The sequence below is a fragment of the Capricornis sumatraensis genome, chromosome 15, assembly GCF_032405125.1.
Source record: "Capricornis sumatraensis isolate serow.1 chromosome 15, serow.2, whole genome shotgun sequence".
Classification (NCBI taxonomy): domain Eukaryota; kingdom Metazoa; phylum Chordata; class Mammalia; order Artiodactyla; family Bovidae; genus Capricornis; species Capricornis sumatraensis.
Genome location: NC_091083.1, coordinates 51,358,144 through 51,382,334, shown reverse-complemented (window position 1 = coordinate 51,382,334; position 24,191 = coordinate 51,358,144). Strand labels below are relative to the sequence as shown.

At 48.7% G+C, this 24,191-nt stretch overlaps 1 protein-coding gene across 1 annotated transcript; it reads left to right on the top strand.

Moving 5' to 3' along the window:
• Positions 1-7,315: 7,315 nt before the first annotated feature.
• On the top strand, positions 7,316-24,191 carry LRRN4 (leucine rich repeat neuronal 4). The gene is made up of 5 exons (XM_068986768.1): positions 7,316-7,401; positions 8,493-9,162; positions 10,316-10,520; positions 21,008-21,145; positions 22,976-24,191. The coding sequence occupies exons 2-5, from the start codon at positions 8,502-8,504 to the stop codon at positions 24,189-24,191; spliced, it is 2,220 nt and encodes a 739-aa protein (XP_068842869.1). The 5' UTR covers positions 7,316-7,401; positions 8,493-8,501.

Sequence of the window (24,191 nt, the reverse complement as noted above, 5' to 3'; positions counted from 1 at the left end):
ACTTTAGCCACCTGATGTGGAGGACTGACTCATTGGAAAAGACTCTGTTGCTGGGAAAGTTTGAAGGTGGAAGGAGGAGGGGACGACAGAGGATGAGACGGTTGGATGGCATCACCAATTCAATGGACATAAGTTTGAGCAAGCTCCAGGAGTTGGTGATGGACAGGGAAGCCTGGTGTGCTGCAGTCCACAGGGTCACAAAGAGCTGGACATGACTGAGCGACTGAACTGAACTGAACTTTCTTATTTGTATCATTTGGGCTATTTTCAGTTCAGGGCTTTTGAATAAAGCTGTTAAATACATTCTTTTGGTGGATATATATACTCATTTCTCTTTCATATTAACCCAAGATTGCAACTGCTGAGTCACCAGGTAGATGTACACTTGACATTCACAGATCGATAGTGCCAGTTTTCCAAAATAGCTGTACCACCTTACACTCTCATCTGCAGAGTTCTAGCTGCTCCACATCTTCCCCACAACTTGGTACCATCAGTCTGTTTCGTTTTGGCCATCCTGGTGGGTGCCTACTAGTATCTCATTGTAGCTTAAATTTGTGTTTCCATGGTGACTAATGATGTTGAGCATGCACTCATATACTTATTGGATGGCATGCATTACTTCATTCCACAAAATGGTACTGAACATCCACACTGTATGTGTATGTGGCTATAGCAATGGGAATAAATAACATTCAGGCTCCATGAAATCATATATCATTGCCTTGTTTGTGCAACTTCAACATTGTTGCTTCTGAAAGAATTTTATTCAACATATTAAAAATCTAAATAAATATACAGGCAAACCCTGACAGTCCTTCTATGGAAAATCCTAAATTAGGAAATATAACTGATCAGAAACAGAAGGAGATGCAGTTAATAAACCCTTATTCATTCAGCAAATATTTCTTAAGCATATATGTGTGCAGGTACTGCCAGACCCTGAAAACAGCAAGGAACAGGCTGGACACCTCCAGAGCTAACAGAGCTTGCAGCTCAGCCCTTTGTGATGGGATGGTGCAGTCACACTATGCAGGACTGTGTTCTGTCCTCTGCCCTTTCTAGTCTGGGGACTGCGTGAAGACAGAGTCCCATGTCCTGTTCATCTCTGAGTCACCATTTTACATCCTGAGCACCTCAGGCAAAGGCTGCCATGTTCTGAGGACTGTTTTTGTTGTTGTTCAATCACTAAGTCGTGTCTGACTCTTTGCGACCCCGTGGACTGCAGCACACCAGGCTTCCCTGTCCTTCACCATCTCAAACATGTGTTGAATTGCAAACCCTGAACCAATTGATTCACTTAAAAATATGAAACAGGGTCTTCCCTGGTGACCATGGTAAAAGAATCCTCCTGCCAATGCAAGGGACATGGGTTTGATCCCTGATCCCAGGAGATCCCACATGCCACAGAGCAACTAATCCTGTGTACCACAACTATTGAGCATGTGCTCTAAAGCCTGGGAGCCACAGCTGAGCCCATATACCCTAGAACTTGTGCTCTGCAACAAGAGAAACCACTGCAATAAGAAGCGGGTGCACTGTAATGAAGAGTAGCCCCTGCAACTAGAGAAAACCTGTGCAGCAACAAAGACCCAGCACAACCAAAAGTAAATAAACAAATAAAATTCAGCACTGGGAGTAGAAAGAAAATATATGAGACAAGTAGAAGCTTAAGGATGCAGACATTGTACCCAATCAAAGATTAGCACTGTTATGATGCAAACCCAGTATCCTGTCCCACTTTAAAGAACTTTGTATTTGTGTACTGCCTCTGAAAGTGAAAAAAGTGAAAGTGTTAGTCACTCAGTCGTGTCCAACTCTTTGCAATCTCATGGACTGTAGCTTGTCAGGCTCTTCTATCCATGGAATTCTCCAGGCAAGAATACTGGAGTGGGTAACCATTCCCTTCTCCAGGGGATCTTCCTGACCCAGAGATCGAACCCAGGTCTCCTGTATTGCAGGCAGATTCTTTACCATCTGAATTACCAGGGAAGCTCATGCCTCTGAGATGTGGTAAATTCCAGAATGTGTTTTATAAAAACAGCCTAGGGACTTCCCTGGTGGTCCAGTGGTTAAGAATTCACCTTGACATCCCATGTGCTGCAACAAAGACCCTAGTGCAGACAAATAAATTAATTAAAAAAACAAACAGCCTACTTACTACCTTATCTCACTTCCTACAGCCACATACAAAATAAAGTGGCAGATTAGAGTCTCACTTTTCAATTTTTTCTCTTCCACTACAAATTTTAACAGGATCTCAAATGGTAATTTTTTTTTTCATTCTAAGCATCCTATAAATCCTCACGTTAAAACTTCACTGTCACTGAGTGATGTGTCAATAGAAAAATAAACATGAGTCCCAATCTGTTACCATTTCATTCTGTCAAGTTCAGATCAGCCGCATGAGTGGAGCCCCCACCTCTGCTCTGCATACCATTCCGTGAGAGGTGCTGCCTGGAGACTTGACAACCTGGTACCATCTCCTCCCACTATCACCCTCCCATTCCTCCAGCTTATCTCTGGTGTCAGAGAAGAATGAGCCTCAAACTTGTACATTCCAACTCCAGCCCTTGGGGGAAGAACCTTTGGCACAGCCATTTGGCATCTGGAGGCAGGATGGGGAAGCTGGCTGCCCAGTCACCCATCACATAAGCCAGACCCCCTCACTGCACCCAGGCTGGCAGAACCATGCACAGAGCTAGACAGGGTCCCTTTGGAAAGCACCAGATCTGAGTCTCTGGGGCAGCCCCATATAGTCTCGGGGTATTTATCTCTGGGGTACTGGGAATGGTATCAGGACCACAGCGGTCAGCACCTCTAGAAACTCTGCCAGTCTCCTGACTCTCGTCAGGTGTGTTCCATGAGTCACGCCTATGGAGAAAGGCCCACCGTGCTAATGCCAGGGCAGATGAGACCTGGCTGGCTATGCAAACAAGCCCAGAGCCCAAAACAGAACAGTGAGAATTAGGTCAACCCTTCCTTCTCACTGGACTATTGGGACTCAACTATGTGACCCCAGACAAGCCAGTGTTCCTCAAAGGGGCTCAGTTCTCTCCCTCTAAAACAGACAGGGAGGGGGTGGAACTAGGCAAGTCACATCTAAGGCCAAGGACCCATGACTCTGATTTCAATCTAAATCCAGAAAAAAACATGTAGCCAGGTGTGTAATTACTGATTTACTGTTTTTCTTCTGAAGGCTCTGGGTTTACTAACATCTAACCTTGTGATTTTCTTCCAAGAGAACTTTCCCCCAATACCCCTAGCTGTACTGGGGAAAAGGATTGGAAACTTCTTTGGGACTCAGTTCTCTCCTTCTATTCCTACCTCCACCACCTCCACCTATACCCACCATGCCCACTTCAACCTTCACCTGAGCTCTTCTCAAGGCTGGGATGCTGGCAGACCAGGGATGTAAGTCTTAGGCACTTGCATTTTTTAAAATATTCTTTATTTGGCTATGCTGGGTCTTAGTTGCAGCATGTGGGATCTTTTATTTGTAGCATGTGAACTCTTAATTTCAGCATTTTAGATACAGTCCCATGACCAGGGATTGAACCCTGGGCCCCTGCATTGTGAGTGCAGTCTTAGCCACTAGACCACTAGGGAAGTCCCAAGCACTTTCATTTAACATTCGCTGTTTTGAGTCCTGCCCCATCCACTCCTGGGCCCCTTGGGGGGAATTCTAACTCATTTCTCATCCTGTGTGCCAGCCTATATCCTGGGCACCTGTGCTCAAAACAAGAATGATGTGTCCCATACTCAGGGAGTTGACTCTTAAATTAGGGAGGCACCACATCAGTCCATGGGACAGCAGTTAACCCCAGGTCCACCTGGGCGAGAACACCAAGTGAAAGCCTGCCTGGGCAAAACCTTGAAGGTGCTAGGCAGATGCTGTCAGTGCCCACCCATCCCCATAGCCCTCCTTAGAGTTTACAGGGCAAAGCAGACGTGCTGGGCAGTTAGAACCATAGGAAGAACCCTTGAGCCAACAAGCAGCAGAGGCTGAGGGGGTAAACACCCCACCTCCTCGCCACGGGATGAAATAATCCCAAGGCAGCTGGACACAGGCTCCCAGGAGGGCTGAGTGACCTGCTTGTAGTTAACACAGTTGCAGTACCTGCCCTTCTGGGTCTCACTTCCTTACTCCCTCTCCATGCCTCTCAGCATGATCTCTGGAGTAAATTACCTGCATGCAAGTGCTTACCTAAAGGCCAACTTCTGAGGGAAGCCACGGGAGGTCTAGAAGAGTGAGCTGGATTGGAGAGTAAGGTGGTCCTGAGGAGGGCACCCAGACAGAAAGCCCACTTGGGAAGAGCCCCTGGGGGTGGCATGCAGCCTGGCACACTTGTTGGCTCCAGGACTTTGTCATTGGACCTTAGCACCCTTGTCCAAACAGGGCAAACACTTGAGTCATCTTTTCCAGAGGTGGTGCTGGGGGAGGAGAAGGGGCAGGAAAAGATGACCAGGGGCTTCCTGAGAGGTGCCCAGTGACCCTGCCCACCCATCTGCCTCAGTCCTGGGACCACAAGGGCCCAGAAAGTCATTCTTTGGAGAATGAGCTGCTCAACTATGAAAGGAAATACCCCATCTGTCCTGGCTTTTAGAGTGATTTGGGTCCAAGTATTTGGAAGTTTCTCTTGTGCTTACAAAGTATATTACAGTGTGAAATCCTGAAGCCTGTGGAAGGCAATATAAAGCAGTGGGTAAGCCAGGCAGAAACTAGTAGTGTGCTCCAAAGCCTAGAAAGCCTCTGAGAGCCTCAGTTTCCTTACCTGTAGCATGGGAAAAATCTTACCCAGTGAGGATTCAAAAAGATAATGCATATGGCATTGGGCTCTGAGTATAGTAAGTGCTCAGTTTTAAAAGGTGGAGGGAGGGGGCCAGGATGCTGGTAACAAGCAGAGTGCACCCACTGAGGCAAGGCCAACATACCACCTAGGTGAGACCCCTGAACAAATGCTGCCATGAAGGATCTACCTCCAGACTCCCTGGCTTAAAGGCCCAACTGGGCAGCCCACCAAAAGCATCTCTGCTTGAGTTGCTGCTGCTGCTGCTAAGTCACTTCAGTTGTGTCCAACTCTTAGCGATCCCATGGACTACAGCCTACCAGGCTCCTCCATCCATGGGATTTTCCAGGCAAGAGTACTGGAATGGGTTGCCATTGCCTTCTCTGGTCTGCTTGGGTTGGGTATGACCAAAGCAACAGAGCAGTCAGAGGGCTGAGCTCAGATATCAGGTCCACCTCACCTGGCCAGGCCCTTGCTGCCACTGGTGGGCTACCCAGCAAGAGCAGGAGTGAGAAGGTGGCTCAGAGGGCCTGGGGCTCCAGCAAGTGTCAGACGATGACCTCAGGGGGCTCCTCGAATAGGGCCTGTCCAGGCCTCTTGCCCCACTGGTGTCCAGAAGAGCAGGCCAACATCACTCTCTGGTGTCCTCTTTACAGGTCTCCATGGACAGCCACTTCCTCCTCAGGGTCTCCATTCAAATGGGCATGTTTCAGTAGATTCAGCTCCCTCTCATCTGGGCACCCCAGCCTGAACACCCCAAACCTCTGCTGCCCTCAGGTTGCTGGTCACCTTAAGAGCAGACCCAGCTGGTTATTCTCTGACAGAAGCTGAGTTGTGGTTGACCTGCTGGGTGCTCTCTGGCATGAGAACCAAGCAAAGGCAGAGGTAAGGGCCTCACCTCAGGCTGCCCACTGACCCCCACGCCGGTCCTTTCACTCTTCCCATCTTTCCCTGATCCCTGCTTCGTCTTGACCTCATGTCATTTATGACACAGCATTTCTACCTCTGGGGCCTGAGCCTCAGGCTTCTTGGGTAGTGAATGCAATGCCCTAAACAGTGCTGCACAGAACAGGCATCTCCCTGCCCTCTCGTGTCGCTGATGGAGGTATACTTCTGAGCAGCAAGGCTCCAGGCTAGCACTTAGCTGAAAGGATATTTTTGAGGGTTTAGGTAAAGAAGGCCTCAAAAGAGATGCCCAGGAATTTGCAATTATCCAATTAAACATGCCAATCCCCAGAGGTCCTGGAGTTCCTCAGGGCTGTTCAGATAAGGACTGACAGGAGGAGGGATGAAGTTCTGGTCTCAGAAGTCTGTGTACACAACGCTGGGAATGATTAACCCCTGGCTGGGGGTGAGGGGGGGGGGTGTGCAGATCAAAGACCCTAGATGAACAAACAGTCTTGGAATTCTGGAGAAGAAAGGCACTGACTGCTCTAAACAAATATGCTCAAAGGAACGCACACTTAACATCCCCACAGCTTCGGGAAGACCTGGGCTTGTGGTAACCAGGACTGATCACCCCAGCCATGGGGTGGGAATGATCTTTCTGCACTTCTGCCCTCTTTATTGATTCCCACCCCTTATGAGAGACAAACATTCATACTTTCACCAAAGTGGGTCCCGGAGAACCCAAGCCATGGGGCTTCCCTGGTGGCTCAGTGGTAAAGAATCTGCCTGCCAATGCAGGAGACACGGGTTTGATCCCACATGCTGAGCAGCAACTAAGCCCCTGAGCCACAACTATTGAGCCTGTGCTGTAGAGCTCGGGAGTCACAACTACGGAAGCCTGCGTGCCCCAGAGCCTGTGCTCAGTAACAAGAGAAGCCACCGCAGTGAGAAGCCCACGTACCTCGACTAACAGTAGCCCCCACTTTCCACAACTAGAGAAAAGCCCAACAACAAAGCCCCAGCACATCCAAAAATAAATAAGTAAAATTATTTTTTTTAGAAAGGAAACAAAACCAGTCCTTCTCGATTTGCCCCATGCCTGCCCCTGCTCTCACACTCCTCTGAGGATGCCCCTCCTGCCACTTTTTCTTTCCTGTGGACTGGGGTGCCTTCCTCTTCTGGGAAGGGGGCTTCCTCCTCATACCAGCTCACCATGCAGCCTTCAGGAAATAGGAACCACCTGGCAGGAGGATTACATTCCTGGGAGGTGACGGGGCTGCCTCTGCCCCTCTGCAGCTGTCAGCCCTCAGCACTCACGTTGGCTCAGAAGAGCTGACTCCCTGCATCTCAGGCCCCAGAAAGGTGGTTGGCTTGGTGGCTAACTGGCTGGCATGGGGCCAGGTGAAGATGGGGGAGGGCTGAAAGGAGGTGCCATGCCTGGAAAGGGGCAGGGGCCGGCCTAGGTCCAGAGTAGGAGGAGGAGGCAGGCAGTGAGGGTGTTGGCTGAAGACCACAGTGTCTCAGTAGGGAAGAGGGGGTGTGGGAGCTGGGGTATCCGAGGCTCCCTGGTGGGTGGGGCCACGGCCAGGGGCATCTGGGAAACAGACCTCCTGAAATTGAAAGTTGAGCTGCTAGCCACTGGCTCCTGGAATCTACAAGACAAAACTGAAGACTGCAGACAGGGGCACCCAGGGCTGCCACACTCCAAAAGGACAGCTTCTGAGTGAGTATGACATACTGCTGGACACATGGACTCCTAGACTCAGTTTCCAGGATTTTTCTCATTACCTTGACCCGCAAGTAGCAAGAGGAGGCCCTTTCCCTGGATCCAGGGTGGTTGCTTAGGGACTTAGCAGTCAACAGAGACAGCAGAGCAGAAACACACACCTGCAGAAATGAGGGGATGTCAAGCAGTGACCTCAAGGCCAGGACCTAGTTGGAAATAGCTTTGCCACTCCCACACCAGCCCACTGCTGCCTTATCTACCCCAATTTGATCTCCCAGCTGCCTGTGTGATCCTGGGTACTCCAGAAACTCCACACTGAGCAGCTCTCGGCCATCTCTTGCTGGCAGGGCTGACTTCAGGAGTTTTTGTTGGGACCAACGTGGGATGAGAGAATGCTTTTCTCCAGGTTCCCAAGCCCTACAACTGTCTGGAGGCTCCTTTCTTCCCTGAAGGCAACCCTGAGCCTTCCCAAGAAAAAGATCCCAGAACTTGAAGTGTGACCCTCAAAAAAGATCAGAGGCATACCAGACTCACCTGTGCTAGGGCAGTTCTAAGGATAAAAAGTGGGACAACCAATGTCGTTGAAACTAACAAAATCTCCCTCAAGTCCCATGTTTTTACCCCAGTGGAGCTTCCTCGCTATGGAAGCCTCCCATTAAAGTGTTATTAATATATGTTTATGCAGCAACGTCTGCGCGCTAGGGGAAGAGTTTACAAAAAGGCCACGTTCCCTTCTCTCCAGAAGCTCATGGGATGAAGACAAGCAAAGGGAGCTTTCTGGGTTCAGAGACAGACGAGGGAGGCCTTCAGCAAAAGATTCCCTATGGGTGGTAACCCTTGAGTTAATTAGAGGGAAGGGCAAAGATTGGGGAAGGAAGGGCAGGAGGTGCCCCGTACATGCAGGAAATGATGGGGGAAGCAGGCAGGGGCCAAGTCACTACACATCCCCGACGCAGGGATCAACCCCCGCCCTTCAGGGACCATCCAGGGCTAGGTTCTCCTGGGAAAGGGGCAGCGAGGTGGGGACATTTGCCCCTTCTTTCGGGGTTTCCGCTGCATTTAATGAGCTGTCCCGCTGTTCTCTCCAGACACCCGCCATGTGGCGGGCCCTGCTGCTGCTGCTGCTGCCTTTCACGATAGCGCCGCGACCCAGCCGGGCGGGGCCGCTCCAGAACACCCTTGTTTTCCGGCTCACTCAACAGGGCCCCTGGGGGAGCGGGGCCGGTAACTCCACGGTCTCGCCCTGCGAGTGGCTCCCAGTCGCGGGGGTCACGACCCTGACTTTCGTGAACCGTGGCCTAGAGCGCCTGCCCGGCTGCCTGCCCCGCGCGCTGCGCAGCCTCGACGGCAGCCACAACCTGCTGCGCGCCTTGAGCGCTCCGGAGTTGGGCCACCTGCCACAGTTACAGGTGCTGACACTGCGCCACAACCGCATCGCTGCGCTGCGCTGGGGCCCCGGAGCGCCCGCGGGGCTGCACTCCCTCGACCTCAGCTACAACCTGCTGGCCACCCTGCCGCCGTGCACCGGGCCCGCGCTGCCCGGTCTCCGCGCGCTGGCGCTGGCCGGGAACCCGCTGCGGGCTCTGCAGCCCGGGGCCTTCGCCTGTTTTCCCGAGCTGCGCCTGCTCAACCTGTCCTACACCGAGCTGGGCCGCGGTGACCACGAGGACATCGCCGACGCTACCTTCGCGGGGGTGGGCGGCGCGCCCCTGGCCGCCCTCCAGGTGCTGGATCTCAGTGGCACATTCCTCCCCCGAGGTGAGTGCCGGCACCGAGTGTCTAAGCCTGCGGGGTGGACGATCCCGGGAGGGAGGGCTGTGAACTTCCTCGAGGGGCGCTGTCCCCCGGGCGGCTTCTTGCAGGAAGGCTCAAAGAGACCCCAGAGATTCCCTGAGCCTAGGGCACCCTGTTCGAAGCGCCTCACTGGTCTGCACTCCTTGAGTCCCAAGAGCTGGGGGCTATCACCTCTGCTCTGCCTGTGAGGAAACCAGGGCACAGAAAGGAGAATGGCTGGCCTGCAGACTCCCAGGTCCTAAGCGGTGCCTCCACGTCTGAACTGTGGCGTTCTGGGTCCAGAGTCCACAGGTTTAACCTCTGTTCTGCTCCCCAGCCGAATGGAAAATGGAGAGTGGACGCAGTGCTTTCGGGCTGATGAATGGGCAAACCTGGTATCAAACATTTTAACATGAAGCACCTGATGTTCAGAGGATGCTTTCATTGATTTCTATTAATACTTAGTTGGCTAAAATTCTTTCTGTGAATGTTAAATCCTTCAAACAAGACACAGAAGAGAGGTGGGAATATCTATTCTCCTGTACTTGGGTATTCTGACTCTGATTTACAAGGTTGGTTTTATTGTTTAAAAACGCTTCACATGTTGATAATCACCTGTTCACCACCACCAAGAGAACAAAAAGCAAGAAGGGAAGCAGAGAAGGGGCACGTTCTCCATTTACTAGGAGAGCGATGAAATGAGATTTCCCAGCCTCCTCCTGCCCCCACTCCTCCTCTGAGCCTCCTTCCTTACATTCCTCAAAGATATCCCCTGCTCCTGGTAGCCATCACACTGAAGCCTGGGGCTTCTGTGTGGGGTTTAACAAGAGGGTGGGACAACAGCGTACTTGGAGACAGTGTCCTAGAGTCAAGCTCAGCCTTGTTCCTTCCTTGTTGTGTGGCCTTTAGCCAGTCATCATCCTCTGGGACCTCAGGAAAGGGAAGGACTGGTCTTCTCTGAAGGCCCTTCCAGCTGAAGTGGCCCATGCTCCTGAGATTCCTGAAGCTGCCCACTGTCCCCATGCTCAGCAATGATCTTTACCACTCACCTATCACTCTCATTGTTTCCTTAATGCTGTGCCAGCCTTATGGGTTCATGCCTTCCAGTATAGTGGGCAGTGTCCCATCTGTATTTCAGTTCGGTTGGGATGGATCAGAAACCTGCCGCAGCTCACATCCCTCTACCTGAGGAAGATGCCAAGGCTGAGGAGTCTAGAGGGGGACATTTTCAAGATGACCCCTGACCTGCAGCATCTGGATTGTCAAGATTCACCAGCACTTACTTCTGTCCATACATATATCTTTCAAGACACGCCTCACCTACGGGTCCTTCATTTCCAGAAGTAAGTGTTTCTAAAACACATGACTGGGTTTTGTCCATTACACTAAATTGAATAGTCAGAACTATTTCATAGAATAAACTAGACTTTCCTTTTCTGCCCATTGCTCTTTCAAGTCCGCGTTGGGGTCTTGTTCCTCCTTATGCTTTGGAGGATATGGTAAGCGCATCCCAGAGAGTCCTTCTGGCCTAAAAACCAACCAGCTCAGTGCTGTCCACAGTAATGTTAAAACTTCAGACTCTCACACATGTCAAGTTTCCTTCAAGTCCAGGATGAGAAATTTGCAGTGGGAAGAGGGCATCAGGGTCTCTATTTCTCCATCCACCTGCTTCCCCATGTGTTTATGCAAATCAGCAGCCCCTTCCAGGGCTTGAGCAGCTCCTACTTGCACTGGGACCCAGGGGTGGTTCCCTCTGGGCCAGGGGTTATCCCGAGTCTCACCATATCCACCCTCCTTCCCAAGAGCAACTACTATCCTGACTTCTAGCAGGAAGGGCAGCATACCTTTGAAGATGATCTCAATCCACCCCCTTTCCTGGGAGCCCACAGCTAGGCCCTGGGAGGCAAGCACCATTGCCCTGCCATCACTCTTAATGTTGCCTTCTCTTTTTTCTTGACTAGCTCCAGAGTACTCACCTTGGGGCTTATCATGAGGGGAAAGGAGATAGAACACACAGAGCACTTAGCTCAGTGCCTGGCGCATTGTGTGCTCTGCAACATTAGTGAAGATCATGGTGGTTGTGGTGATGGTGAGATTATGTTGACAGTGATGGTGATAATGGTGTCTCATGATGATGGTGGTGGTGGTGGTGGTTATGAATGGTGACAGGATGGTCATGGTCATGATGATGATGGTGGTGATGATATGGATGGGAGAGATATCATCTCTGGCTTAGACTCCTCTCTTGAGTTTCAGACTGATGAAGCATTGTTTATCAGATGAGGAACCAAACTGCTTGGACTCAATCCTGACTCCACTCACCACTTCCTAGCTATGTGAGTTAGGGCAAGTTAACCTATGCTTTTGTGGCTCAGTTTCCTCATCTGTAAAATGGGAATAATGATCTGATCCTCCCCTGCTGCATTGTTGTGAGAGGAACTGCTTTGATATGTATCTAGAACAGTGCCTGGTAGGTCTCACAGGTCTTTCAGCATCTAGGACATACCTAGATACATGAGCCTAGAGCTCATGGGAACTCTGGGCTGGAGATTCCTAAATGAGCATCCTCAGCACAGAGGTAGTTGAGAAAGCATGAAGTGATGGCAGTGATGATGCTGATGGGGATAGCAGGGAAGACACCAGTAGCAGTGATGGTGTTGACGGCCATGAGATGGTGATGGTGATGATGAGAGCATGGCCTCTGCTTCCAGGGAGCGCACAGTTCTGTAGGGAGAAGACATCTGTCAATTGTCATGATATATTGGGATCAGTAACAGAGGCACATGCCACGTACCATGTCATAAGGCAAGTAGGATCAGTGATGTCATAAGGCAAGTAGGGTCAGTGATCAGCTTCAGCAGGCTGGAAGAAAAACATAATTGCTCCATATCTTCAAAGGTGAGTCTAAACTCCCCAGGTGGAGAAAGGCAACCGAGACTCCTAGAAAAGCAGGCATCCCTGGATCAGAAGTGGGGGCTGCTTCCTCTTATCCCTACATTTCTCAGTTTGCTGCAGTCTGACCACCCACTTCAGCTTCATGGTTGAATTGAACCAGTGGCATTTCAGCTGCTATGTCCAGTGGACACTTCTCTATCCCCTAAGCCCCTTCTTGAGTCCTTCCTCCCTCTTGACACTCTCGCTTCTCATCCTTAGGATACTGCTCTGGTGCTTCTCCAGCTTTTCTGGATAGGCCTTCTTAAGGCCCTTGACTATTGCCTCTTCTTAAAACTTTTCTGCATGTCATTACTCATCCTACATGCTTCCTCTAGCACTGCTTCCACCCACTTTTTCAATGCCATAGGATTTGACAAAATGTGGGGTGTTGGTGATGTTCATTCTCAATGGAGCCAGAATGAAGTGGGATGAAGAGTCAGTGTAGGTGCAGACAGCTCTGAAGGTTGGCTCCCTGGTCACCAGGTCCAGCCTGGTCTGCATTCCCAATGGCTCTGTGATCAGCCCTTCCCACCTGCCCTGCAGGGTAGTTTGAGGTCAAGTTCTCATCATTCCCTACCCAGCTAACCAAAAGCCTTCTAACCCATGACCTTCAGGAGTACACAGGTTAGTGCAGGGAGTCTTAAACACTCTTGTGCCATGGACTTCTGTGGCAGTAGCTGAAGCCTGTGGGCCTTTCTCAGAAGTACGTTCTCATATACCTAATATCCAGTCCCATCACTTCATGGCAAATAGTTGGGGAAAATGTGGAAACAGTGATAGATTTTACTTTTTGAGGCTCAAAAATCACTGCAGATGGTGAGTGCAGTCATGAAATTAAAAGATGTTCCTTGGAAGAAAAGCTGTGACAAACCTAGACAGTGTATTAAAAAGCAGGGGCATTTACTTTGCTGGAAAGGTCTGCATAGTCAAAATTACTGTTTTTCCAGTAGTCATGTATGGAAGTGAGAGTTGGACCATAAAGAAGGCTGCATGCCAAAGAATTGATGCTTTTCAACTGTGGTGTTGGAGAAGACTTTTGAGAGTCCCTTGGACAGCAGGGAGATCAAACCAGTCAATCCTAGAGGAAATCAATCCTGAATATTCATTTAAAGAGCTGATGCTGAAGCTGATGCTTCAATGCTTTGGCCACCTGATGCAAAGAGCCAACTTATTAGAAAAGACCCTACTGGTGGGAAAGATGGAGTACAGGAGGAGAAGGGGACAACAGAGGATGAGATGGTTGTATGGCATCACTGATTCAGAGAGATTCCCTGGCTCAGGTGATAAACAATCTGCCTACAGTGAAGGAGACTTGAGTTTGATCCCCGGATTGGGAAGATCCCCTGGAGAAGGGAATGACAATCCACTCCAGTATTGTTGCCTGGAGAATCCCATAGACAGAGGAGCCTGATGGGCAATAGTCCATGGGGTCGCAAAGAGTTGGACTTGACTGACTAACACTTTTCACTGACTCCATGAACATGAGTTTGAGCAAGCTCCAAGAGATGGTGAAGGACAGGGAAGCCTGGTGTGCTTCAGTCCATGGGGTCAAAAAGAGTTGGATACGAGTGAGTGAGCAACAAAGAAACCAATTATAGTTATCAAAATATTTTTAAGTATGTGTTTCAGGACTATGTATGTGTGGTGTGTGTCTCTATTTTGTTGTTGTTGTTGTTGTTGTTGTTGTTCAGTCGCTCAGTCATGTCCAACTCTTACAGACCCCATGGTTTCCCTGTCCTTTACTATTTCCCAGAGTTTGCTCAAACTTATGTCCATTGAGTCAGAGATGCTATCCAGCCATCTCATCCTCTGTGGCCCCTTTCTCCTGCCTTCAATCTTTCCAAGCATCAGGGTCTTTTCCAGTGAGTTGGCTCTTTGCATCAGGTGGCCAAAGGATTGGAGCTCAAGTTTCAGCAATTCAGGGTTGATTTCTTTCCTTTAGGATTGACTGGTTTTATCTTCTTGCTGTCCAAGGGGCTCTCAAGAGTCTTCTGCAGCACCACAGTTCGAAAACATCAATTTTTGGGTGCTCAACCTTCTTTTTGGTCCAACTCTCACATCCATACGTGACTACTGAGAAAACCATAGCTGTGACTATGCTGACCTTTGTCAGCAAAGTGATGTCTCTATTTTTTAATACACTGTCTAGGTTTGTCATAGCTTTTCTTCCAAGGAGCAAGTATCTTTTAACTTCATGGCTGGAGTCACCATCTGCAGTGATTTTGGAGCCCAGTAAAATAGAGTCTCTCCCTGTTTCCACACTTTCCCCATCTATTTGCCATCTGTTTGAAGTGATAGGACCAGATGCTATGATCTTCATTTTTTGAATGTTGAGTTTTAAGCCAACTTTTTCACTCTCCTCTTTCACCTTTATCAAGAGACCCTTCAGTTCCTCTACGCTTTCTTCCATAAGGGTGGTGTCATCTGCATATCTGAGGTTATTGATATTTCTCCTGGCAATCTTGATTCTGGCTTGAGCTTCATTCAGGCTGGCATTTCTCATGATGTAATCTACATATAAATTAAATAATCAAAGTGACAATATACAGCCTTGACATACTCCTTTCCCAATTTGAACCAGTTAATTGTTCCAGTCCATTCTAACTATTGCTTCTTGATCTGCATACAAATTTCTTAGGAGACAGGTAAGGTGGTCTGATATTTCCATATCTTTAAGAATTTTCCACAGTTTGTTGTGATCTACAGTCACAGGCTTTAGTATAGTCAATGAAGAAGAAGTACATCTTTTCCTGGAATTCACTTGCTTTTTCTATGATCCAACGGATGTTGGCAATTTGCTTTCTGATTCCTCTGCCTTTTCTAAACACTACTTGTATATCTGGAAGTTCTGGGTTCATGTACTGTTGAAGCCTAGCTTGAAGGATTTTGAGCATAACCTTGCTAGCATGCAATATGAGTGCAATTGTGAGGTAATTTGCACATTCTTTGGCTTTGCCCTTCTTTGGGATTGGAATCTAAACTGACCTTTTCCAGTCCTGCAGCTACTCCTTAAATTTAAAAAATCCAGCAAGAGGTCCAATAACTTCAACAATTTTGATGATCATTAGGTTCAGCTCAGTCACTCAGTCGTGACCGACTCTTTGTGACCCCATGGACTGCAGTACGCCAGGCTTCCCTGTCCATCACCAGCTCCTGGGGCTTACTCAAAGTCATATCCATCGAGTCGGTGATGCTATCCAACCATCTCATCCTCTGTTGTCCCCTTCTCCTCCCACCTTCAATCTTTCCCAGCATCAAGGTTTGTTCCAATGAGTCAGTTCTTTGCATCAGGTGGCCAAAGTATTGGAGTTTCAGCTTCAGCATCAGTCCTTCTGGATTATTTGGGACTGATTTCCTTTAGGATGGACTGGTTGGATCTCCTTGCAGTCCAAGGGACTCTCAAGAGTCTCCCCCAACACCACAGTTCAAAATCATCACATCTTCGGCACTCAGCTTCCTTTATAGTCCAACTCTTACATCCATACGTGACTATTGGGAAAACCATAGCTTTGACTAGATGGACCTTTGTTGGTAAAGTGATGTCTCTGCTTTTTAATATGCTGTCTAGGTTGGTCATAGCTTTTCTTCCAAGGAGCAAGCTTCTTTTAATTCCATGGCTGCATTCACCATCTGCAGTGATTTTGGAGCCCCCGAAAATAAAGTCTGCCACTGTTTCCCCATCTATTTGCCATGAAATGATGAGACCAGATCCCATGATCTTAGTTTTCTGAATGTTGAGTTTTAAGCCAACTTTTTCATCCTCCTCTTTCACTTTCATCAAGAGGCTCTTCAGTTCTTCTTCACTTTCTGCCATAAGGGCGGTGTCATCTGCATATCTGAGGTTATTGATATTTCTCCTGGCAATCTTGATTCCAGCTTGTGCTTCATCCAGCCCAGCATTTTGCATGATGTAATCTGTATGTAAGTTAAATAAGCAGGGTGACAATATACAGCCTTGACGTATTCCTCTCCCTATTTGAACCAGTCTGTTGTTCCAATGTTCAGTTCTAACTGTTGCTTGTTGACCAGCATACAGATTTCTCAAGAAGCAGGTCAGGTGGTCTGGTATTCTCATCTCTTTAAGAATTTTCCATAGTTTGTTGTGATCCATGCAATAACTTTGGCATAGTCAATATAGCAGAAGTAGATGTTTTTCTGCAACCTTCTTGCTTTTTCTGTGATCCAATGGATGTTGGCAATTTGATCTCTGGTTCCTCTTCCTTTTCTGAATCTAGCTTGAATATCTGGAAGTTCATGGTTCACGTACTGTTGAAGCCTGGCTTGGAGAATTTTCAGCATTACTTTGCTAGTGTGTGAGATGAGGGCAATTGTGAGGTAGTTTGAACATTCTTTGGGTTTGCCTTTCTTTGAGATTGGAATAAAAACTGACCTTTTCCAGTGCTGTGGCCACTGCTGAGTTTTCCAAATTTGCTGACATATTGAGTACTATACTTTACCGGCATCATCTTTTAGGATTTTAAATAGCTCAACTGGCGTTCCATCGTCTCCACTAGCTTTGTTTGTAGTGATGCTTTCTAAGGCCCACTGGACTTCACATTCCTGGAGGTCTGGCTCTAGGTGAGTAATCACACTATTGTGGTTATCTGGGTCATGAAGAGCTTTTTTGTATAGTTCTTCTGTGTGTTGTTGCCACCTCTTCTTAATATCTTCTGCTTCTTTTAGGTCCATACCATTTCTGTCCTTTATTGTGCCCATCTTTGCATGAAATATTCCCTTGGTATCTCTAATTGTCTTGAAGAGATCTCTAGTCTTTCCCATTCTATTGGTTTCCTCTATTTCTTTGCATTGATCACTGAGGAAGGCTTTCTTATATCTCTTTGCTATTCTTTGGAACTCTGCATTCAAATGAGTATATCTTTTCTTTTCTCCTTTACCTTTAACTTCTCTTCTCAGCTATTTGTAAGGCCTCCTCAAGACAACCTTTCTGCCTTTTCGCATTTCTTTTTCTTGGGAGTGGTCTCGATCACTGCCTCCTGTACAATGTCATGAACCTCTGTCCATAGTTCTTCAGGCACTCTATCAAATCTAATCCCGTGAATCTGTTTATCACTTCCACTGTATAATTGTAAGGGATTTGCTTTAGGTCATAACTGAATGGTCTAGTGTTTTTCCATATTTTCTTCAATTTAAGTCTGAATTTGGCAATAAGGAGTTCATGCATTAAGTGATTAAAGTGAAAGTCACTTAGTTGTGTCCTACTGTTTGTGACCCCATGAACTATACAGTTCATGGAATTCTCCAAGCCAGAATACTGGAGTAGGTAGCCTTTCCCTTCTCTGGGGAAATCTTCCCAACCCAGGGATCTAACCAGGAACTCCTGCATTGCAGGCAGATTCTTTACTAACTGAGATATCAGGGAAGCCCTTTGATGATCATAAATGACAGAAAACTACTGAACAGTGATTTCAAAATATGTGTTTTGTTGGTGATTCACCTGTGGTTTGTTGCCTTCATTCGTCACTGAAACAAATGGTGAATTTCAGTTCGAGATTTGTGAAAGAGAGCTCTATCCAAGTTCATATACCCTGTCTCCAAGGACCTCTGGTTGAGAACCCCTGTAATCGAGTCACCGTATTCAGCCAGGAGATCTGTCTAAATTATAATCTGATTGAGTTTTAAGACAAATGAAAACTCTTCCATGGTTGGAGGAGGAGGTTTACCTCTTTGGCTGGCTCATCCCTGGACTCCACTGCACGACCAACCCCGCCCCCAACCCCGTGCTCCATCTGGGGAAGGAGCCACTTCCTTTCTGGGAGTTCTCAAGCCTCTGAAGCTCATCTCCCCTGTCATCTCCCCTGTGGCACCCTCTTACCTTTTTCTCAAGCCCGCCTTGCTCTTGACTCTCCTTACCTCACCCAAAGCCTCCCCTGGGACATTATCTGTGATAGATGCTGGCAACATGTTGGTTCCTTGGCACAGCCAGCACTCTCTGGAGAGGGGGTAGCACCCTCCTGGCTTCTCTGCCAAACTGGCACACCCAATGTCTTTCACCGTCCCCTCTGACAATGCTGCATGTGGGAGGGAGAGGCCTTTGGTAATATTTCAGCAAAAAAAGAAAACAGGGGTTATTTAGAAGATAAGTAGAAACTTCTTCCATGTTAAGGTTCTGTCAGTTCAGATGCAGAGAATACCCAGACACGGACATGCCTCAGGACATGAAGCAGGCTCTCCCATCCTTGGCATGTGATGGGAATGCAACATGTCTTTATCATGTGCAAGTTGCAATGTGTGGCAGAAAGGGCCACCAGAGAAGGAAAAGACTCCTTTTCCTTATCTATAAAAATGAATGAAATATTGGAAATTCTAGTAGTTACTCGGCAGTTTCACTCCCAGGGGCCCAGGTTGAGTCAGGAAACTAAAATCCCATAAGCTGCCGGTTTGGCCAAAAACAATAAATAAATAAAAAATAAGTGAGTGAAATATTACCTACCTCATGATCTGACATAATGATATCAATGAGATAATGTTATTATCTGAAATACTAAGCAGTGTTGTGTGTGTTCAGTCACTCAGTTGTGTCCAATTCTTTGCAATCCTCTGGACTGTAATTCAACCAGGCTTCTCTGTCCATGGGATTTTCCAGGAAAGAATATTGAAATAGGTTAACATTTCCTTCTCCTAAGTAATGTTAGTTAGTTAAGTCGCTTAGTCGTGTCCGACTCTTTGCGACCCCGTGGGCTGTAGCCCACCAGGCTCCACCATCCATGGGATTCTCCAGGCAAGAATACTGGAGTGGGTTGCCATTTCCTTCTCCAGGGGATCTTCCTGACCCAGGGATCAAACCCAGGTCTCCTGCACTGCAGGCAGATGCTTTAACCTCTGAGCCACTTACCCCAAAATATGGTGATCTTTTCTTCTCCCACTTCAGGCAAAAAAAAAAAAAAAAATTCCTTTGCAAAATTAAGTGTTAAGTAAACTCCCTTCTAAGATTTCCACTCTAGCTCTGTGAAACCTGCTAAAAGCAAGCATTTGCATATATATGTGTGTGTGTATATATATGTGTATATATATATACACATACATACATTCATACACACACATATATGGGGCTTCCCAGGTGGTGCTAGAAGTAAAGAACCCACTTGTCAATGCAAGGGATGTAAAAGATGTGAGTTTAATCCCTGAGTCCAGAAGATACCCTGGAGAAGGGCCTGGCAATCCACTCCAGTGTTCTTGCCTAGAGAATCCCATGGACAGAGGAGACTGGTGGGGAGTCTATAGGTTTGCAAAGAGTCAGACACAACTGAAGTGACTTAGCATGCACTCATGCATACACAGAAGGCGGCAATGGCAACCCACTCCGGTACTCTTGCCTGGAAAATCCCATGGATGGAGGAGCCTGGTAGGCTGCAGTCCATGGGGTCACTGGTCGGACATGACTGAACAACTTCACTTTCACTTTTCACTTTCATGCATTGGAGAAGGAAATGGCAACCCACTTCAGTGTTCTTGCCTGGAGAATCCCAGGGATGGGGGAGCCTGGTAGGCTGCCGTCTATGCAGTCGCACAGAGCAGGACACGACTGATGCGACTTAGCAGCAGCAGCAGCAACATGCATACACATATATGTGGGTTCCACTTAAGTTTCAATATAATGGCACACACATATGTTCAGTGCTCCACAGGGGACAACTGTCAGGTGCCCACCAGCCAGGAGTGTTAGAGCAGATCTGGGTGGTGGGTCCTTCCTTGCCCAGAACATCTGCATCTCCCCCAGAGCAATAGAAGAAGGTTCCCAGGTAGATGGACAAAAGCTAGTCTTCGGTTAGAAGAGGCCTGTGGATACAGTGCAGTTCCTGTTGCTCACGATTCTCAGATTGTAACTAGAATGTGTACAAGAGGCTGGGAGGCTCTAGGAGTTGAGACGGTTGAGGCCAAACGCTTTCGGCAGAAAGAGCAGAAAACCAGGAGGGAGCCTGCCATTGCTAGGTGTGGTATATTGTTGGCAAATATGGCCCCAGTAATTCCTCCCCTCATCCCTGTATACATAGCCCTTTGCAGATGTGACTTTGCAGCTGTTCCCACTATGAAGTAGAGTCTCTCTCCACCTCTTAAAGCTGGGCATAGCCCTGTGACATGTTTAGGCCAAAGGGACAGAGACTTGAAAGTAGTTAAGCTCACCCTCTCTTGATGGTAAGACTGGCACACCAACATGTGCACAAGCCTCTGGGTGATGAAAGACACTGGCAGAGAAGCCCTGGCAAACCAGTGGAGACTCCATATAGGTGAGGCAATCCTAGATCTTTCCAGCCCAGGTGAGCCGGCCCAGGCCATGAGAACCACTGAGTCAACCCATAGAATCATGAAAAAGAATAAACATGTATTGTTTTAAGTTAAGCTAGTAAGAGCTAACTGATACACTTCAGTGAGGCATCTTCCAAAGGACTGGTGTGGAATGCCATCAGCTATAGTCCAACTGCAGTAGTATACAGAGTGTTCTCATTAAGAACATATGGATACCTACGGCTGACTCATGTTGATGTTTGACAGAAAACAACAAAATACTGTAAAGCAATTATCCTTCAATTAAAAAATAAATTTTAAAAAATTTCTGCACTTTCTTCACTGGTCTATAAAACAATATCATACTTTTATGTAGAGATCTACATTTATAAGTACTTTTATAATCACAGACTCTTTTTTATATAGCCAGCAGGGAGAATTGTCTCCATTTGTTATGAGAGGTGATACTGACTAGGTTATGTTGGTATCACCACAGATTAAAAAAAAAAATCCAAAGTTAATCTGTTAATAGTTTTCTCAAAGCAAACTAGCCCCTAACAGAATGGTTTTCCCATGATGCTATTGTGGCTCTCTGGGTTTAGTGTTGACCTAATTGTACAAGCCTGCGTTAATTAATTTTTGTGTATTTCAGCTGCAACTTGAGTACCTTCCATCCTTGGAACTTGCATTCCTCCCAGGTTCTGTCCATCAACCTCTTCGGCAACCCTCTCACTTGCAGTTGTGAGTTGTCCTGGCTCCTCATGGATGCAAAGAGAATTGTCCTAAGCAGGTAACACGTTTAAAAAGCAGATGACTGAGGGGTGAGGATCAAATCTCTGGGCCTGAAGTTCTCAGTTTGTATCCTGCTCATGTAACAATGCTGGGCAGGTTGGCAGTGCTAGGTGGGGCAACTGTTCCCCCTGTAGTCACAGTCAGGGACCCAGGAGATGAAGGCTCTGCCTCTATCCCAGCAAGCCTGAGGAGCAAAGGGCTGGAGGAGCCCACTCAGGAGGCTTTAAAGGGCCAGGCCATCACTTTCATCCACATCCCATTGGTCAGATTAACTTAGCAGGTCATGCCTACTGCATTGGTGGCTGGGAAATGTAGTGTAGCTGTGTGCCCACTAGGAAAACAAAATGGGCTATGTAAACAGCTAACTCTTTCTCCTAAAGTGGAGTTATCATTGCTCATTTTACACACAAGCGAACTGGGGCAAAAAGAGGGAGGTACTTGCTTAGATTCATGCAGCCACTGGGTGGAGGAGGCAGGATCTACTGTCTTCCAAAATTCTGCTCTTGGGACTTCCCCAGCTGTCTGATCATTAAGACTCTGCTGCTTCCAATGCAGGGGACCCCGGTTCCATCCCTTGTTGGGAAACTAATATCCCATGTGTGGCAAAAAAAAAAAAAAAAAGACACAAAACTGTGTTCCACTGAGTTCCCAGCACAGAGCCTGGCTTTCTGTAGCATTCAGTCCAGTGTCAGTGGGCTTATAGAGCTCTCATGGGACAGAAGCCTGAATATCAAGTGGGGCTCAGTCTGCCACCCCTCACCCCTTCATCTTGCCTATAGCACCAGTCTCTTTGCAGTGAATGAAAAGGTTGAGAGTTCAAGCTCTTCACACCACTTACTACTATTGATTTTGGTTGTTACTTAATCTCTTTGTGCCTCTACCTTCTCATCTGTAAAATGGGTATAATAGTGCCTATCTCATGAGGTCAGTCAGTCAGTCAGTTCAGTTGCTCAGTCGTGTCCAACTCTTTGCGACCCCATAGCACACCAGGCCTCCCTGTCCATCATCAACTCCCGGAGTTCACTCAGACTCACGTCCATCGAGTCAGTGATGCCATCCAGCCATCTCATCCTCTGTCGTCCCCTTCTCCTCCTGCCCCTAATCCCTCCCAGCATCAGAGTCTTTTCCAATGAGTCAACTCTTCGCATGAGGTGGCCAAAGTACTGGAGTTTCAGCTTTAGCATCATTCCTTCCAAAGACATCCCAGGGCTGATCTCCTTCAGAACAGACTGGTTGGATCTCCTTGCAGTCCAAGGGACTCTCAAGAGTCCTCTCCAACACCACAGTTCAAAGGCATCAATTCTTTGGCACTCAGCCTTCTTCCCTGTCCAACTCTCACATCTATACATAACCACTGGAAAAACCATAGCCATTTCATGAGGTAGTGGAGATTAAATTGGGTTCTCCATAAAAGTGTTAGCAATTGTCCCTAGCATGTAACAAAGTACTCAAAAAAATTTTTAGCTAGTATGAGTGTTGTTACTAATACTCACCACCAGGAAGCAGAGAGGTGAGAATAAAATGACAGACCACACTTAGAGCATCTGGACTGCCCTTCACCATGCTCACCCTGGGTTTAGGCTCTGCATTTGCTAGCCATGCTATCTTGGGCAGTTAGTTCCTCTTTCTGAATTCCCATTTCCTTCTCTGTCCAATGGGACTTACAAGGGGAGCCTCCTTGAAGGTCACTGAGGTGACCCATGTTGAGTGTGTACCGTGTGGTATCTGGCAGATGTGTTAAACAAGGCTTGGGAGAGGGATTATCTGCCCTAAAGACTCAAAGCCCAGCACAGAAGCAGCCCCTCTAACTGACTGACCTCTCCTCTAGGGCAGCAGACATTGTGTGCAAACCAGCTGCAGGATCCAGTGGCACCTTCTCAGCGCCTCTTTTGCTGTCCCAGCTGCCAAGTGTGTGCCATTCAGATCAAAACACCACTCTCCTTGATTCCAACCCACCCTCCTCCGTCATCTCCACCCACACGCCATCTGCTCAGGGTTCCTCCACCTTGCAGAGCACAACACCATCCACACATGCGGGAGGCCAACAGAGCGTCACCAAGTTTCCCTCCCTCCCTGTGGATTCCCCGACAGGAGCCGCCGCCGGGCTGCGGCACAGCATTACCAAGGATGGCGCCACTCCCTCCACTACTGTCTCTCCAACAGGTTCGAGCAACTCTGGCGACCCACCTAAGGCTGTGAGCACGGCCTGGACAGAGCACCAAGAATATGCTACCGGGCTTATCCTGGAGCCTAATATCTCAGCGGCCTCCATCCCATGGGCCAGCAGACACCCTGGTCTCTCCACTGCCTCCCGGGACTCAGTACGCCTGCCCCAGCCCGCCTGGGAGACACGAGCCGCCCCGCAGGCTCCCCACCCGCCTCCTTCTGAGCGCGGGATTCCTGTCCTGCTGCAGGATGACTCCAGGGAAGAAGAGGAAGAGGAGAGTGGAAAGGAGGAGGTAGGGGCGCCAGCCTGGGATGTACCCTGCGATTACCACCCCTGCAGGCACCTCCAGACACCGTGCGCAGAGCTTCAGCGACGCTGGCGGTGCCGGTGCCCCGGCCTCAGCGGAGAAGACACCCTGCCAGACCCTCCCAAGCTGCAGGCGGTGGCGGAGACCACCGACACGTCGGCACTCGTGCGCTGGTGCGCCCCCAACTCAGTGGTGCGCGCCTACCAAATCCGCTACGCACCGGAGGGCTGGCCAGGGAACCAGTCGGTGGTGGGGGACGTATGTGCCACCGCGCGCCAGCACGCCCTGCACGGGCTGTTACCAGCCACCGCCTACCGGGTGTGCGTCCTGGCGGCCAATGGCGCGGGGCTGAGCCGGCGCGGGGCGTGCATCGCCTTCACCACCGGGCATAGCCCGGTGCTTGTCACAGCGGGGCTGGGCTCCGCTGGCGGCCTGCTGCTAGTCAGTACAGCGCTGCTGGCCACCGGTCTCTGCCGCCGGGGCCGGACGCCACGCACCCCGCCCTGCCACACGCAGCTGCTGGCCTACCGCAACCCCGCCTTCGCCCCTGTGCCCGCAGCCCCGCTCTGA

Bases quoted from the DNA above. Each gene is read 5' to 3' on its own strand.
- LRRN4 (XM_068986768.1), top strand. From the start codon at position 8,502: ATGTGGCGGGCCCTGCTGCTGCTGCTGCTGCCTTTCACGATAGCGCCG. The intron at 9,163-10,315 runs GTGAGTGCCGGC...TCTGTATTTCAG, and splicing joins TGGCACATTCCTCCCCCGAG to TTCGGTTGGGATGGATCAGA. The intron at 21,146-22,975 runs GTAACACGTTTA...CCTCTCCTCTAG, and splicing joins AAGAGAATTGTCCTAAGCAG to GGCAGCAGACATTGTGTGCA.